Below are 17,529 nucleotides of genomic sequence, written 5' to 3'. Positions count from 1 at the left end.
GACAAATGAGATTAACAAGAAAAAATATGTGGATAGGGAGGAAGCATTCCTGCTTCTGGAGACACAGACTCATGCATCACATGCAAACACATACAGGGGAATAACATGAAGTTCATAAAACTCATACATCCAATGGTCAGGCACATTGTATGGCAAGAAACCTTTGCAACTCAGCCCTGGGAAAGTCTGCCCTTGGATGATGGAGGGAGTTGCAGAGCACAGCACAGAGGCAGGAGGATGTGTCTGGGGGTGCCTGGGTGTGCATAGCTCTGTGCATGGCCCCGTATGTGTGTGCCTGCGTGCCGGCTCCCGTGGGTGCGCTGTGGCTGGCCCACAGGTCTGCTGCTGTTTTCCTGGAAGTTGTGGGGAATTGTCCTCAGCACTGAAGCTTACCTGGAGAGCTGAATTCCTCCTTCTGCCCCAGTTCAGGACTAGGAAGCAAAGTGGTCACCACAGTGCAGCAAGGTAGAGGTAGTTTGTCAGAAACAACCTTTTGTTGGGGAAACTCCCGCACCCTTTCTGCTGTGCTTCAGACCCTATACCTTCCTCCTGTCCTCCCACAGCTTGAGAAGGTGTGGCTTGGCCTCCTGCTGGGGGAGGCAGTAGCTGTGTCCCCCTTACCTCAGTATAACCCCCAAACCCCCTTCTGGCACTAGTCCAAGTCTTGTCTGCAAGAGACAGAAGTTGTATGTGCAGTGATTTCTGGAGGGGAATGGTCACAGCCTTCTGCAGAAAGCATAGGCATGTGTGAGATGGGGAAGCCCTGGAGATCGTAAAACACAGCTCTAGCCTGATGGAAGCTGGACCTCAGAGAACATTTTTCCATTTTTAATTGAATGTGAAGCAATACTCTTAATGAAAAGAGAAAAGCTTGGTAGAGCTAGAGCGGGGGTATAGAAACAATGCTATTGGGCAGTATTCTACACTGGCCATTTCACAATTACTGAGTAACACTATGTCTTACATTATTGTAACACTATGTCTTACAATTACATTATACAGTCTTACAATTACACACAAAAGGTATAGTGATGCCAGAATTTCAAAGCATAGAGAAAGCATTTTTCAAAATGAAGATTAGGGGAAGATAAAAATTAGAAAGCAAGACCCAGACTCCCTCTTTTGAGTATTTCATTCAATGCATTTATCTTGACAGGCTCAGTGCCAAGAACTGTCAATGCATGTAATTATCTAAGTATTTTCATCAAATCTAAATAACACTCACTGCATCCCAAAATTATATCGTTTATGCTATGGTTAATTTGAATATCCTGATGAGTCACAGTAAAGTGAGGGAAACTGCTCACATGTCTGAGTTTTGCATAATTCTTGCAGACCTCTGTCTGGACTCATATAGAACCATGACAAATACAGAAGCTGAAAAAAAGTGTGTAGCTACATCTCCCACACGGATACTCTGCTTTTAAAAAGCAATGAGACCAGTAAAAATCTTCATAAAGGAAAAGACAGAAATAAAATTGTAGCTACATACATTTTGTTCACCTACCAAAGTTTTAATGTTTAAGTGACAAAGAGAAATTGATGCTTACCATACTATAATAACTTCTGGAACCTTTTGCCCAATTTGTATAGTCTACTGGGCTTCCATCTGTCCACAAGTAGGTGTGCTCTTGATTTATGTCATTCAGTCCAATCCAAGCATCAGTTGCAGCATTTTTTAAGAGGGACATAAGGAAAGCTGAAGGGGAAAAAGAAAAATTGTATAAGGAAGGAAACTGAATGCACTCTTCCCCAATGCTGCAGACTTTGGAGTGCCTGAAACCAGGATGATGAGTTTTCTCTTTATAATAAGGTGCCAATCTCATGACAAAAATAAAATTTACATATATTAATGGATATTTAGCATCAGTCATCTGAAGTTAAAATTGGAAAAAAAAAGTGTATACAAATTCAAGGATGGGCAAATTTTTAATGAAACAGGAATTTATTTGTACACTCTTCTATGTTGTTCATCATCTGAGGAAGTATGGAAAATGTTCTAATATATTACAGAAATTAACATGAGTACACTAAGCCTTGGCACATAGAAATGCACTGAGTGTGCACTCCCTTTTCTTCTTTGGTTATTTTTTTTTATTCTGACTTAATAACTTAATTTCTAAACAGGCATAACATAAAATAAACCTTACTTAGTAACCAAGTACATATGAATCAAGTATGTATGAACTTGTGGAATACCAGATGCTGCTCTCCTTAGTTCCTACCAAGACTGACTTTCCACTGAAATAATCTCCTTCCTCTGCTGCAAAAAAGAAATTTAAACCACTGGCATTGATGAAGTGAGGTAGGAGATCCATGTACATTCCTTAGGACCTGATGCAGCACATCTCCCAAGCACGACATAAGGCCTCTTAAAACATTTGCAACATGCTGAGCAGCAAGACCAGCAGGAGCTGAGGTCCAGCAGAACAAGGGGAACAGGGGGAAGCTGGGACTCCAGCGCTGGAGCCTTCTGCTGCCTGAGGAGGTGTCCTGCACTGGCACCCACAGCATCTGGCTCAGCAGCTAGATGCCAAGTGATTCGGGTTTGGATATTACTCCTTTTGTGTGCCATTTTGGCATAGAATCATAGAATCATAGATTGACCAGAGTTGGATGTGACCTCAAGAATCAGCTAGTTTCTTAAAAAAACCCCAAAAAAACAAAGAGGACATTGAATTATATGACAAGCCTCTAACAAAAAATCTTATTATTTAAGCAGTATGTCCTATATTAACATCCAAACTATGATTTTAATATTTAATCAAGACACTAAAACGTGTGCAAGCATTCTTCCAAAGGTGCAATTTCTCATTCAGCATAAATTTGTATTAATATTGAATAAATAACTGCATATGTGGCAGAAGGTCTAACACATTTTTAAATCTTTTTATCAGAAATTACATAGTGTTTCATCGTTGTCAAAACATTGGCATGTTATACCTTGCTCTTCCTTTTTTGATATAGTAGCCAGATTTCCTCCAAGATCAATGCAGTTGTTTCGTGCAGCATGCCATGTCAATGTATCATTTTCATTAAAGCCAAAGACTTTAAAACACTGAAAAAGAGAAGTGTGCCAAATCTGAATCCAGATGCTGTTTTAATTTCTGATGAAAGCATCTCTGTTTGTAACAAACAAAATAAGCTGGATATTTTATGTAAAAGGGGAGGTTAGCTAATTTAACAATACTTTCTAGCTTGTCTTTAGATTTAAATGACTGATAAGACCTGTAGTAGAAAATTACTATAAAGGCCAATATTTTGGCATATATTTAAAAGAAGGCACATGTCAGTCTACTGATCTCAGCAGAAATTGCATTAAACCTTCTGAGCATAATTCTGAGATGTGACCATGACAGGAATGCTGAAGACCTCAGAAAACAAAAAAGGATAAGATATATTATTGAAGCAAAATATCTCATCTTCTGTTGCCCTATTTGTCAAACAGAATTTGGTTCTCACAGGAAAATCACAGAGAGAAAATTATTCTGACATTGTAAAGAAAGCCATGAATTTATCATTTCTTGTAATATGACCTTATGATCATTAGACAGATTTGTCAGAGTCAAGCAACCCAAATGTGCTATGTAAAGCATGTGCCCGAAAAGTTAAGCAGTTAATTTGTGGAAAAATTGAGGAAAATGGAAGGTGAGCAGAAGTGGTATATAAACACTAAGGGAAGAGTTAAGGGAAGAGACTTTTAAGCTCCTCTTCCAGGACGTGAGGAAGAGAGAGAGATTTTAGCTTGAGAGAGCATCATGAAATGGAAGACACCGAGTTTGTGACTTTTCCTCAGAACTGAGAGAGAGAAGGAAAAGGAAGACAACAATCAGTGGATCTCAAACAAAGGATCTTTATCAAACTGAAATATTTTTGCACAACCAAATTTGTGATAACTAAAAACCCTGCTACTATTGAAAAACTGATTCAAAGATTTTTTTCATTCTGCTCTTTTAAAAATACAATACATTGGCATTTCATACTGCACCTTGTTATCAAAGAGGAGCCAGTCTTCCATACACCCACCCTTTGGCGGTGGTGAAGTGGGAGCAACAGTTGGACGAACAGTATTGTTAAGCCTTTCACAGATGAATAACTCAACACTGCCACAGTTGATATCATTCCATGTACCTGAAAGCAACTTAGAATTAGAACAAAACAAAACAAAATGCAAACAAGACTGAGATAAAAAGTGTCCTTTGCTAAAGAAAATCCATTGTAGGAAGTAAAACTAGTTACAGCATTTATATTTCTCTCCCCCGGGAACAATAAATTATTGTATGTCTGTTTCTTCAAAATATTCATGTTTCCAGCAAAATTTAGAATATAAATAATTTGTGTAGAAACAGAGAAATTTCAATATTGCAAAACCATTGCATTGACAGAGGGGAGTTTCAGTTCAAATGCTTAAATCTCTTGAGATCTGTAAAGTCTCTGGAATCACTCTGTCCATATAAGGCACTCAGTCCTGGGTACCTTCCTACCTGAGCTTCTCACAGTCTTAGAGTTTACTGGTATATTTTCTGCCTATTGGAGTGGGGTTTAAGATGATAACATAAACATCATCATCCCCATTTTACAGATCAGGAATGAATAAGAAAATTACATATGTTTCATTGGCTGCAGGTAACTACCTACAGCAGAATTTTCCACCCCTAATGTTTAATGGGGGTACTGTCATTTTAATTCAGAAAAGTTAAGGACATGACTCATCTTATCTGGAAGAAGGTTTCCAAAACAGGACATTATATTTACTCCCCAAAAGTGTCCATATCCTTCCATTCACCTCTAAGAGAGCCTTGGAAAATCACCTAAGCTATAGATTTTGAGAACAGAAATATTTAAAACTAGAAGAGATTTACTGATCCAAAAAAGGACTAAGTTCTTGGCTAGTATAAACAAAATTGCTTCCAGTTCTCTGTATTAATGGATATTAAATAATATTTTCTTTAAATATTGTATAACATTGCTTAATAAAAATCCAAGCCATGGACAAACCCTCAATTATTAGGAACTGCAGAAATGAAAGCAGATAGCTAATATCCTGGGGACATGGGCATAAAATGGACAGAGGTTAGAGGAGAAAAAATACTGACTCTCTCTGCCAATTGTCTGACACTTACCTGATTTATTTATTCACTTCAAAATTTTCTTAAAAATTGCAAGTGTAATTCAATGTGTTAGCTACATTGAGTTCAATTTTTTTTAAAGCACATAAATAAAAGAAGAGGCTAGAGTTTATTTTCCTTTGCTTTTTGAACATTGTGAAACTGTTCAGTGTGTTAACCCACCCAGTCCACACAGCCCTCCCAGGCCTAAGGCACATTCTGCAGATTGAATGTTGTTACAGCACACACCTGTATGGGTATACATGACCACACAGTTTTCATCATTATTCGCAAAATTGGGTTCATTTGGAGCCCAGGCAACATAGTTCACTGATGTTCCATCCATCCACCTGAAAGAAGCAATTTGAGGAAATTATAATTCTAAGTTGAAGTAGTTAATATTTCTTTGCAAAGGATTCATTTGAGTTTTGTTTTTTAAGTTTCCTGCATCATAGCTTACAAACACATGGTTTTCTCTGTTAAAAGGAAACAAAGACATTCCACTTGGAATTTGAGAAAAATATTTTCCTATCAATTGCCTACAGTGTCAGACCAGACCAGGTCTGAACAAATTATCTTTACTGGTGGTCCCAACTAGTCTAGGTGTCTGAGCACTTAGAGTGTGCTGGAAATGTACCAGTCTAGGGCTGGATTTCTCTGGAGCGCAGAAACAGACACTTGAGCTTGTTCTAGCAATTTCCTGGGTCAAAAGCAATGATACAAGATCTTGTAGGGTAAGAAAGAGACTTCAACCACATACTGGGAACCACTTGGAACCATTTTGTTAAGCATAGGAAATCTTTCATGTTATTTACCTATTTGGTATTTTTTTTTCCAATTATGCATCAATCGTTTCCTAGCTTGGTGATTTACAAATTTATTTTCAAAAAATAGCCAAGAAAAAAGTGAAAAGGCCTCAGTGTGCTGGAAGTCAAGTGATGAATCAGACAAGACTGACAATCTTCAGGCAATAACACCTCCAGGACAATCCAATGTTTTTCCAGTTTTGGAGACCCAGTAAAGTGCATGCATGTTTTTGGAAATAAATTACAGATTAGGAGTTCATCAGGATGCCTAGATGCTTGCAAACCTCCTGTCAAATTAGAAAAACCAGTGCATAAAAAACCAGGAGAAAGAATACATCCAAGGCTCCAGGGGACATTCAAGATAATTCCAGCACACTTTGTTTCCAAAAATGTTTGTAGAAGAGTAACAACTCCATGTCATGTGAGTCAGTCCTGCCCTGAACTCCGAGAGTACAACTACCTGGAAAACCAGACAAGGGCTATCCAGGATTGTTATTTCACCTCTAAAAACCACTTTGGTGCCTCTCTCTGCAGGTTTCCAGGGTTCTTTTTCTTTGATCATTTCAACATGAATACCTACAAGTACTGTCTGGACTATGCTGGAGACCTCCAACCAAATTTTTCTTTCATCTAACAAAGAAAAGAGGATGACGCCTCACTTACAGTGATACAACATCTCAGCCTCAGAACAAAAGCAGGGTAAAGAACCAAAAGAGGTAGAAATAGATAGTGGAAATATGATGGGAGAAGTGCTCAGCTGAGGAGCAGAATCCCATTTTCAAACTTTATGTGAGGACATAAACCTGTCTACAGGTTGTGTTAGTCACTGGATTTCAATTGTCTCCTAGAGCCAACCATGTCAAATGTGAATACATTATGAGTCTGACAAAATTAATTTGTTTTTACGTACCGGAACGATCTGTCAAGGCTCACACTTAAGCCAATGTAGAAGTTGTTCCCCCAGTCTTTATAGAAAATCTAAAACAAACAAACAAATGTACTTAGTTGTAATAAAGCAGATTTCAAATAAAATTTTAAAAAAAGTTCCAAATATGCTGTAGTTTCTGTTGCTCAATTGCATAGTATGCATTTGCTGAAATTATGTGCTCAAACTGCAAAATGCAAAATTTTCCTCCAATTTTCAGTGTATAACTAAGGGAAAGGAAAAACAACTTAACACAAAAGCAAAAACGAAAACAAAAAAACCAAAACAAAACAATAACAACAACCAAAAAAAAAGGTGCAAATTGTCTGAAAAAGAAATTGAGAAAAAAAGCTATGTTAAGAAGGCAAAAATGACCTCTTAAACAGGCTTATAACAATATTTTTGAGAGTATTAGGAAAACATTATGAGAATTTGCTGAAACGCTCCCAGTTAATCATGGGGGTTTGTTCTTAGTCATGTGGAGGAAAGAATGTAATAAAATTGGATTTTATTTTATTCCAAAACAGTATATCATCACCAGGCCATTCCTTTGCTATAAGACAATATCCTAAGTTAAACCTTTTGCTGCAAATATGAGATCTAGTTTGACAAAGAGCTTTTATTGAATTCTGTGAAAAGAATGAGTTAGAAAAAAACATAATTAGTAATTGCAGTTTTCAGTTAAACAGAGCAAAGTCTTTGAAAGTTGAAACCTGAGAACATTCTTGAAAGGAAGCTGAGAATTTGTCTATGTATAGCAAGTTATTAAATAATTATTATAATAAAGCTTTTAAGTAGATAAGCCAATGAACGAATGAAAGGTGGAACTGATTTTTTTTTTTATGATGGGGACCACTTTCTAATATTTCACAAACCAGCTGAAAAAATGTGCCTCAATTCACAGGAAATGGTACATTTTTCAAGCAAACATGTTTCTTACATATTTCCAAAGAAAATTTTTTTCAGTTTCACTCTCAATGACAACAAGGTCACCACCATTCTTCTGGCAAAACCCTCTGGCTCTTTCCATAGACATCGCTTCTTTGCTGAAGTAGTATTCCTTGTGTTTGTATATTATCCAGTCATCTTCACCAACAACATATTCATAATCTGCAAATAAAAACATTAATTACCTATAATAGAAATTAACTTCATTACAGGTTAATTAATTTTTTTTCATTGGAAGCACAAGACTTACTGAATGTGGAATTAGGCTCTGGTTTCGGTGAGGTTCCTGCAATATAAATCAATATTTGAGTATATTATGTTTCTCAGCTCTCTCTCAATTACATTTTCACAGTAGTCAGCATTTTAATTACAATAATCTTAAGGGTTACTCAGTATATGCTTATTTTTGTCACAGAATTTCTCAGAGTATCTGAAAAAAAAAGGGCTACATTCAGCAAACAGCATGTTAGAGCTCATCATATGTTAAGCTTACAGAAACTGCCCAACTTTAGGCTGTTGTGGTCCTCTTCCCCAACATACTGCATATACCTTCCAAACTTGCCAGTGTATTTCATAGATTAATTAATAGTTTTCAACTGCCTTTACTGAAGTTATATATATAAACTGTTTCATTGAGATTGATGGCACAGCTGTCTCTAACACATGCAGATAGTGTGATCTGACCTGGGAAGGATGTTCTTATCTACCTCTAAAAGTTGCTAAAGAGAGAAAGTTATCTTACCTTTTTTAATTTGGCAAACAAAGTCCAGCATATGTTCACAAAATAAATCGTTCCAGTTCATATTGAGATAGCCAGTAAACACGCCACATTTTTCATTCCCATCATAATTGTTTGGTTCTCCATGTGACCATTTTTCAAAATTTACCTGTAGTGAAAACACAACTTTGTTACATTTTACTTTTAAAAGGAAACAATCATTCTGTTAAAGAACACACTTCATTCGATTTCATGGTTCATCTTGTTTTGTAACACCAGACCTTTTATGGAGAAGTCCACGACACTAGAATAGAACAATAATGAATCTGTGTGTTTTTAAGCCATGTTAGTAAACCAGAAGTTCTTGCCCCATTTGTTAACAGGAGAGTTGATGTTCTCCTGTCGAGCTCTAAAAAGAAATATGCTCTCTGATTTTTGGGTTGTTTGTCCTGCTCAGATGTTGCAACCCAAGACAATCTGTTGGCCTTGGGCCTGGCAGATCTTGATCTACTTAAGACAATGAGGACAGCAAAGCTGAGCTGGTGTAGATGTACCAAATTATTTATTGCAGCAAATGATGAATGGGAATATAGAGATTAGCACAATCAGACTTGCTTGAAACAGGAGCTAGACTCCATCACCTTTCATTACTGTAAATTCTGTATTTTTATCTATAACTATGAACTTTCAGAAGATTTAACGCTAATTCCTACAAAGGAATCAGGTACTAAAGACTTAAGGTTACTTGTATTTTATGTAGGAGTTATGAGAGCTTTCTGCCAGAAGAGACATAAAAAAAGAGTGAAAAAGCTGGAATAACAAATTATTTACTCACTGGTGAGCCATCACTCCATGTAAATCCACTATCAGAGTCCAAGGCACTTAAACCCATCCAGTAAGAATAGTGAATATAACCTCTGTCTCTGAATGATTACAAATAGAGAGAATTAGACACACCATGAACCAGAGAAGGGGAATGTATAGCACTATATTACTGTCAGCACACTTGATACTCTAAGTATAATTTGAGGGAATCATATAAAGTAATCATTCAATTGTCATATGGAGAAAAACAGCCTGGCACTATGTGTGCCAGGAAGCAGTGAAACACAGAACTTTATGGGAAAGGTCACAAATGCCATAAGTCCACAAAAACTGAGTGAAAAAAAATATATTTAAAGGTCTTGGTTCCACTAAGTACTTAGTCATTCAAATTCAGACCTGCCTGCACTCATGGATTTGATTTAAACATGTATACAAGCATATCAATAGGTCAGGCTTTTCTTAGTCTTTCAATTACTTAAGGTAGGAAACCAGCACAAAACATTCTTTTAATCAAGAGTATTTTATCTACTGATCAGCTACAAATGAGATAAGAAAATCTCTTTGAATTAACTTCAGTTAAAACCAATTTTGATGATACTTCTTTCAATTTTGTTTATGTTCAGGCAACTTTAGTGCATGGCACTACCTTCCCAGAGGTGTGTCAAGAAAACTCTTTGTTCACCACTTTTTAGCCCTTTTTTTCCTGCCAATATTTACACCATCTTTGTAAAGTAGAAATTGATCATCAGAAATCCTTTATGTCTTTCAGAGAGGCATTTTAAAATTTTTTTTTCTTTTTCTGTTTAAATGATGGACTTTGCAAATACTTACAGTCTAGCTATCAGGTTTTGTTCTTCTTCACTGTGGATACATGCGAGATCTCCTCCAATAGTTCTGCAAAAATCTCTTGCTTCAAACCACGTTTGCATTTTTTCCCTTCCTCCCTGAAAAATCTATAGGAAGTGGACAATTAAGTACTGTATTGTATATTACAGATATTTAAAAACACAAATATGGGCTTCCATCTTGCTTCTGATCTTCTGGTCTCATTCTATCACTAACTATTTAATGGTTTAACCATTCGACCTGTGGCTGTCTATCAAATTTGATTATTGCTTTTCCTGTCAGTTCAGAGTTCCTGTGGCTCCAAACTTCATACACATACAGTTTTTTCCAACATTTCCCAGCCATACCACTTGGGGATGGCTGGAGACATGTTACCACAGACTGTCTGTCCAATAGGCAGGTAAAATCCAACTTCCCCACATGAACAAAATATATTCTTATTTAAATGGCAAACATTTGCATTCAGAAATGAAACACCTACTTTGAAGCAGAAGCTGCTCTGAGAAACAGACTGCCATCCCTCTGGGCAAAACAGGACAGGGGATGTTGTTGGAGGAGGAGGAGGGGGAGTGATTCCCTCCACCAGCTGCTTGCAGAGAAACGTGTTTGTCTCTTCACAGTTCAAAATATCCCATAATCCAGCTGAACGCCCTGTTGCCATGGCCACGCAGCCTGACTCCTCTCCTTCATAAAACATAAAGTTGTTAAATCTTATTGATGACTACATCCTCTCAAAATATCTGCTGCTTATTTAGGAGTAACCTGTTCCCACTGTGTTTGGAAACCAGTAGCTCACAATAGCTCATATGCCTTCCTATTAATCATTAAATGATTTTTGTAATGTAAGTTTATTTTATGTTATGCTAGGAGTTACTTAAAAACACCCATCAAACAACAAAAACCTAATGATACCAACAGACATGTGCAGTCCCAAGTGATCTTCTAGAAGGAGTTACCACAATCCCTGATCTCTCCCTTTAGCACAAATAGAAAGCAGCATTATCCTTTCTGCTGCTTTAAGTCAGAGAGTTTCTAAACCCTTTTCAGCTTTTAAACCCTCACCTTGCCATTCCCCAGAGCAGGAACCCAATGGCCCCCATGGCACTTACCAGGCATTCCCACATTCCAGTGAGTGAAGCTGACGGGATCTCCATTAGCCCACCTGAATGTCCCCGGTTCTTCCACATCTGAAAGACCAATCCAGAAGTATTTTTCTGGTTTGAATCCAATTATGGAGGTCAGAAAAGCTTGTTCATATCTGTGAAGAGTAAGCACCAAATTGTTGTATCATATTTTATCAGAATTTATTCATTTCTTCAAATAGTTCATGGTAGCAAATCTGGTAAATTTAAGGTGATTTGTCAATACATAAAAAAATGAAGCAAGGGTAATTATCTTCTATAGTTCCAATTATCATAAAAAATAATTTTTCCTTGTATTTTGCCAATGTAAATTATATCTAGAATTCAGGATGATTCTATTCACCTTTTATACTGTGCAATGAACACAAGCCAAACAATATTTAAGGTAATGTGTGCATATTTCTCATTCTGTTTGAATAAGAGCTACATTATTTTACTGAGCTTTATGATAAGTTAAATCTTGTTACTGTGGGGAAAAAAATTTTATTCTAAATTTTATTCTAAAATTCTTTCAGATCTGGCTGTTGCAAAGAAAGAAATAAAAAGTTTGAACCCAAGAGAAATAAATAGTTCCATGTTTATCTGTCTATTTTAATTCAAAAAGTTTGAAAACAATCTGTCAATCTGGGGTTGTTGTGCAGGTGACCCAATTTTTTAATTCCCACAGGCAACAACAAAGTGTAGTAGCAATAGCCTGAATGTTTGTATTGATGACCTAAAAGCCCCTGATGTATTATGCAATACTTCATCAGCTCTACCTTAAATTTTGCTGGGAAAGAGTGGTCTTACACTAAACAGACATTATGAATAACTGCTAAGTAAGAGGAAATTTCTGTTTAACACTTCCATCCTGGTTACACACATTACAGGACAAGAATTATTTTTCCATACCTGTCTCTTACAGTAGCCAGGTAACCTTTGTTTTCTTCACAAACTTTTTTTGCATCTGAAAATGTTGTTGGCAGCTGCACCAAGGAGTAACAGTAAAAGCCATGCTTCATCCAGCCCTGTCAGTGTAGAAGCAGAGATGTGCAGAGAGGCTGTCAGATTGCCTGGCTTTGTGCACTTCCAAAAGCCACACTAGTACCACACCTCAAGTCAAAACTAATCCCAAAGGCCATGAAAGCAACCAAGAGGATCATCAAACATAGCTTTTGTGACCATGACTCCGTGTCTTGTCCCTTGATACAGGACACACAAGGGGTCTTTGCAAACAGTGAGCCATGGTTATGCCTTGGGGCTGGCAGCCACAGCCACTTTGCAGCTCCCTGTGTAAAGCTTGCTCTGCCTTCTCGGTGCATAAGTAGCTGTTACAAGAGTTTACAACCTGCAAAACAGTCAGCTCAAATATTCCTGATTCCTGTGGCAGACTGATAGGACTGAGGAGGCATGCAACCCTTGACACCTGTGTTAGACCCTGAAAAGATTGCTCTGCAGAGAGTGGCTTTTATGGGTGCAGTGATCAGTTCTGCAGCAGGAGAGAGCTGAGTGAAATACACTTGTAAGGGAATTAAAAAAAAGTCAATCTACATTTCAGTTAAATAAAGCAAAAGTTTCCCTATCTGTCTAAGAAGCATCAATACATATGAAATTAACAGCTTTCTAGGTTCCAGCAAGAACAGTCAAAATAATTTACTTCTGTCATGGTTATTATCATGGGACTGAAAGTAATACACAATCATCTTTTGCTGCTTTTGTTGTACACTTACTTTCTGGCAGCCTGGGTAAGTAACTTCAGCTTCCCCGGGTTCTTCAGCCAAAGCTTTCCTTTTACAGAGGTAGCCAAATTTCATATCACAAGCACTGTCAGCCCAGGATCCATCCTAAGTATGGTAAGAAGAAACCACAAAGAGAAGTGAAAGCTAGAGACAATTCAGGTCCAAGAAGAATACCCATCCTCAGAAAGAACCCTTCTGTCTTCCTATGGCTGAGACTGTTTCATCTCTCTTCCTTGCCTTGGTTTTTTTCTCCAAAACTCCCAAATACACAGAGTAAGGGCCACGTTCCTTCAGAGGTGTGAGAAAATATCTATTAAAGATTCAGGGACTGATGAGAGCAGGAAACATAAAGTTCCTCTCTATTCTCACCAGCATAGCATCTATTATGGTCATATAACCAAATGACTGTGGCAAGGAAATGCTTGATAAACCAAACATAAAATATGAAAAAATGCCTTGTGTCTTTTTCCACAACATTACCCTTTTCTTTTTATAATGAGTAGAAAACAAAATAAAATCTGGGTTTGTGCCTCCAAAGTAACTCTCAAACCCATATATTTTAGTAGTTTTAGAGAAAAAATAGGAAGTCCATGCTCCAAGAATCTATTAGTCTATGATCAGTCATGTTCCATGTGGATGATGAGTGATTTCAACCAATTTCAGATGGGAATTGTCTCAGAGAAGACAGTCTCCATGCAGTGCACAGCTTCTGGTGCATCAAACAGCTTCCTAGATATGGTCTCGAGTATCCCTCCACAGTAAGATATCCTAAATTAAACCAAATTCATATTTTTTTTTTTTTTAATCATGAAGATTTTCATTTCAGGAGGCAAAAGGCCAGAAGAAAGTAGGAGAGTGAGGAAGGGATTTTTACCTGTCCCTTCATAAGGACACAGTCTGCCTTATTCCAGGTGTGGGTTGGCTCTCCATGGTGCCATTTGGTGTAAGTCACAGGTGTGCCATCACTCCATTCAAAGTACATTTGAATCCTGAAGTCATTTAGACCAATCCAGAGTTCATCATCTGGCTCTGGGAACACAGAGTTAATTTTAGGTATGGATATATCTTATGATGGAATAATGACATCTCACACCCACTTTTCACTTAAGAACTTAAGAAAAAAAAAATAGACTGTGGTTACAATGATTAAATGAATAATAGAAACAGCATAATCCCAGATTAAAAAAAAAATAAAGTGATCTTCATGAATACTCACTGTACCCGAGCTGTGACAATGTAAAACTGTACTCTTCAATATTATGAATGCTTGCCAGCTCTCCATCCTCTTTTCTACAGGAAGACTGGGCTTCTTTCCATATTTTTGGTGTTCTATAAATTCTGTAGCAATGATCTGCATAGGCCACCCATTCCCTGGGGCATTTAAAATGCTTTGAATCACCTAAAAGAATTATGTTATTAATGAGAAGTTCTATTCAGTGTTTTATTCACATCTAAAATAAAATTACCTGTGCCGATATGAATTTGTAATACTGGAGCACATAGTGAAAGAGGAGAGGAGCCAAAGTCTGAGGGTACAAAGGTTAAAAAAAGAATTTTTCCCTCCTATTTGTGCTTGGAGCTCCCAAAAACCTGCTTTACAGGATTAAATAAATACTGAGTAATTTGGCATGTAAATGTACAGGGCACAGCTCCACATTAAACCCCTCACAGTGAGGCTCTGGGTACAGCCAAGTTCTACAGAAAAGAACCTCTTTTCCTACTCAGGGACTCTATCTTGGTGAATTTTGTAGCTTTTTATATTTTTTTCACTGGAAACAGCAGGTGCTCAGGAGCCAGTCAGAGCTCCTACACAGCCCAAACCATATATCAGAGAGTCCAGACACAACCACGTATATCAGAAGTGTTATACCAGGATTCCAGCTGCACAGAACTGCCACACGCTCTGCTCAACACTGACTTCTTTGGCATGAATTCAGTATGGCCAGCCCATTTCCCATTGCTGGGAAAGTTCCCATGCTCTGCACCCACAGAGCAAACTGAAGGAGGAGGATGTGTGGAGGTGTGTGCAGTGTGGGCAACTGCTTTGTCTGATGCTCCCTGGACATGGTTTGGACCTGGGCAAATTGCATTCCCCTGAGCAACATCCAGGCATGGTTCGAAGGTTAGCAGGGTCAGAGACTTTCCAAGTGAGCTGTCTGGATACAGCCGGAAGGTACAGCATGTGCATGCTCCCCTGAGCTGTATAATCCCATATACTCAAATATATCGGGGGAGGGAGGCACTGTGAAATCAGTTACATGCTGGGAATTCCCAGTTAAGCAACTGCACATCTTTTTCTTCAGCTAAGACCTAGTCTGCCTCAAGTAAAAAGAGCTCAACAGGGCAAAGGTTCCAGATGCATAGTCTGATTTTTTCCTTTCAGAGTAGAACAAAAAGGGTCACAGAGAGCAGGGGAGCATGAACTCTGGCTCACATCTTTTAGCAGGACATATGTTTAGAGTATATATGAGAGTAGAGGATGTTTATCAGTATTTCATGATCCGGGTAACATGGCTAAACACCTAACCCTGCCTTTTTCAGTACCCTGGGTTCTTTCCCAAATGATGAACAACATTTAGACATCATCTTTAAAATGAGCCAGATAATTAAAATCGTCTCAATATTTGACACAGGTCAACAAGTCTAAGCCTTTTGTTTTGACAATATATTGCCTTTTCATGTATGACATCATCCCAATATTTCTCACTGACTATAAAAGCAGCCTTAGCTTTTGACTAGTGTACCTGAAGGAATGGTGAAAGAATCCAAGGAGGTGTTTCTCTTTTGGCAGATATATCCCAGTTTCCGATCACACACCTGGTTTTCCCATTTGCCATTCCTACCTTGGAAGGTCCCACATATTTTTCCAGATTCCACAGAGGGATTTCCTTTAAAAAAAAAAGCAGCAGAATCCCTCTGTTAACAATGAAAATTTTCACCTCTTCACAGGAGGGAATGTGCAAGACCTTTGTAGCTGCAAAGCCACAGGGGTATTATTTTATAGAGTGATAAATCCCAAGAGGTGTGACAAGGGAGCAGCACTGTGATGGGGAAGGGAGAGGAGGAGAGAGAAGGGGAGGAAATTTTGTCCCAGATATTGATCATCATTTAAGAAAAGTGCACTTACCTGGAGCCCAGTTGAGGTATCTGAAAGGACTTCCCCCATTCCACTTCCAGCCACTGTCAAGTGCATCATAGAGACCAATCCAGAGCTTGGCATTAATGCCCAGGTCACTAGTGAGCCCTAAATGGCCAAAAAAACCAGCCAGGTTTACAATGATTCTGATTTTTTAATATTATTCAGTAAAACTGGAAATAATATTTCAAAGCATGAGGGATATGGTTTTTTAGTATAAGTTAGATTATTTCCATTATTTTAATACAGGGTTTTGTGAGAAAGGGAAAACTCTTTTAAGAATGTCACTGAGACCTATTTTTATGGGATAAATACAAATATCCATGTTAAAGCCTTGTATCTTACATTTTAAATAGTGGGGGTTTTTTGCCTTTTTTTTTTTTTTTGAGGGTATTTTTACTTTACCTAATAAATACATTTCTTCACGAAGGTCTGTGATGCTCAATAATTCTGCATCCTGCTGCTGGCAGCTTTTTCTTGCTTGGTGCCATGTCAAAAGTGACTCTGAGTTTATCTGATAGCGTGTTTCTGTCACAGGATTTGTTTTCCAAAAGTTATTGTGGGTGGTGTCTATAAAAGATGATACCAGCAATTTGACAAGATAATCATGTTTACTAACCCAGAAAATAAAATCTTTGATGCAGACAAAAACTATATAACTTCGTGATTTGATAATTTTTAAGTAGCTTTTGCCTCACATATACAGACTTTGTCCATTCAGTATTAAAAATATTTCAATCACATAAGGAATTATTTATCCTTACAAACATAATTTTTCTACATTGACCCTGTTCCTTTTTATTTATGTAGCTCACCTATTTCTCTCACATTTCAGTTCACATTAACCCACTCACTGATAAATTCTACATCTGCAAGCATTTCTCTCTTCACCATATAGAAGTTTTGGTCTCCACACTCATTTCTTATCTTCAGATCCATCTTATGCTCTTCCAGACCACCCAATAAAACAGAAATTGCCATTTCCACACAATCACATCTGAAGTGGGAATGAAGGGGCAGGGAATTTGTGTATGGAAGCACTGAAGGTCACTGCCTTTAGTGTGTTCTGCACCCTTCCCTTCACTAAAGCCTTCCTGTTCTCTCCTCCATCCTACACCCAGTCTCCTGATAAATCTCACCTTCCTCATTCCACTGCACTTTCTTTTGGCTTGAAACCCAGTCCTAGGGGGCTCCTCTTCCTTCATCCTCAGTCCCAGTCACCACCCTCAGAACACTCCCTATAAGTACCAGTCTTGGGGACACTGTAGGACAGTGGGAGTGCAGAGCAGATGCCTCATGTCCTCGTTGCACAGCTCACCAGTGAACTACGCAAGCCAGAATTCAGCTTGCTGTCCAA

General features: G+C 38.0%; 1 protein-coding gene across 1 annotated transcript in view; it reads right to left on the bottom strand.

The window, feature by feature from the left end:
• LOC311163456 (macrophage mannose receptor 1-like) overlaps positions 1-17,529 on the bottom strand; it is a 30,780-nt gene that overhangs the window by 9,450 nt on the left and 3,801 nt on the right. Inside the window, exons 4-22 of the mRNA XM_084222310.1 lie at positions 16,578-16,742; positions 16,164-16,280; positions 15,781-15,924; positions 14,253-14,435; positions 13,911-14,065; positions 13,028-13,141; positions 12,210-12,325; positions 11,286-11,434; positions 10,658-10,860; positions 10,162-10,283; positions 9,341-9,428; positions 8,530-8,674; positions 8,038-8,073; positions 7,780-7,949; positions 6,825-6,892; positions 5,358-5,458; positions 3,989-4,131; positions 2,944-3,058; positions 1,551-1,699 (exon numbers count right to left, since the gene is read on the bottom strand). Of these exons, the coding sequence (XP_084078436.1) occupies positions 1,551-1,699; positions 2,944-3,058; positions 3,989-4,131; positions 5,358-5,458; positions 6,825-6,892; positions 7,780-7,949; positions 8,038-8,073; positions 8,530-8,674; positions 9,341-9,428; positions 10,162-10,283; positions 10,658-10,860; positions 11,286-11,434; positions 12,210-12,325; positions 13,028-13,141; positions 13,911-14,065; positions 14,253-14,435; positions 15,781-15,924; positions 16,164-16,280; positions 16,578-16,742 (2,483 nt within the window). The remainder of the gene's footprint in view (positions 1-1,550; positions 1,700-2,943; positions 3,059-3,988; positions 4,132-5,357; positions 5,459-6,824; positions 6,893-7,779; positions 7,950-8,037; positions 8,074-8,529; positions 8,675-9,340; positions 9,429-10,161; positions 10,284-10,657; positions 10,861-11,285; positions 11,435-12,209; positions 12,326-13,027; positions 13,142-13,910; positions 14,066-14,252; positions 14,436-15,780; positions 15,925-16,163; positions 16,281-16,577; positions 16,743-17,529) is intronic.

Source organism: Fringilla coelebs, assembly GCF_963513975.1.
Source record: "Fringilla coelebs genome assembly, chromosome: 1".
Lineage (NCBI taxonomy): Eukaryota > Metazoa > Chordata > Aves > Passeriformes > Fringillidae > Fringilla > Fringilla coelebs.
This window is presented reverse-complemented; position numbering and strand designations above follow the sequence as displayed.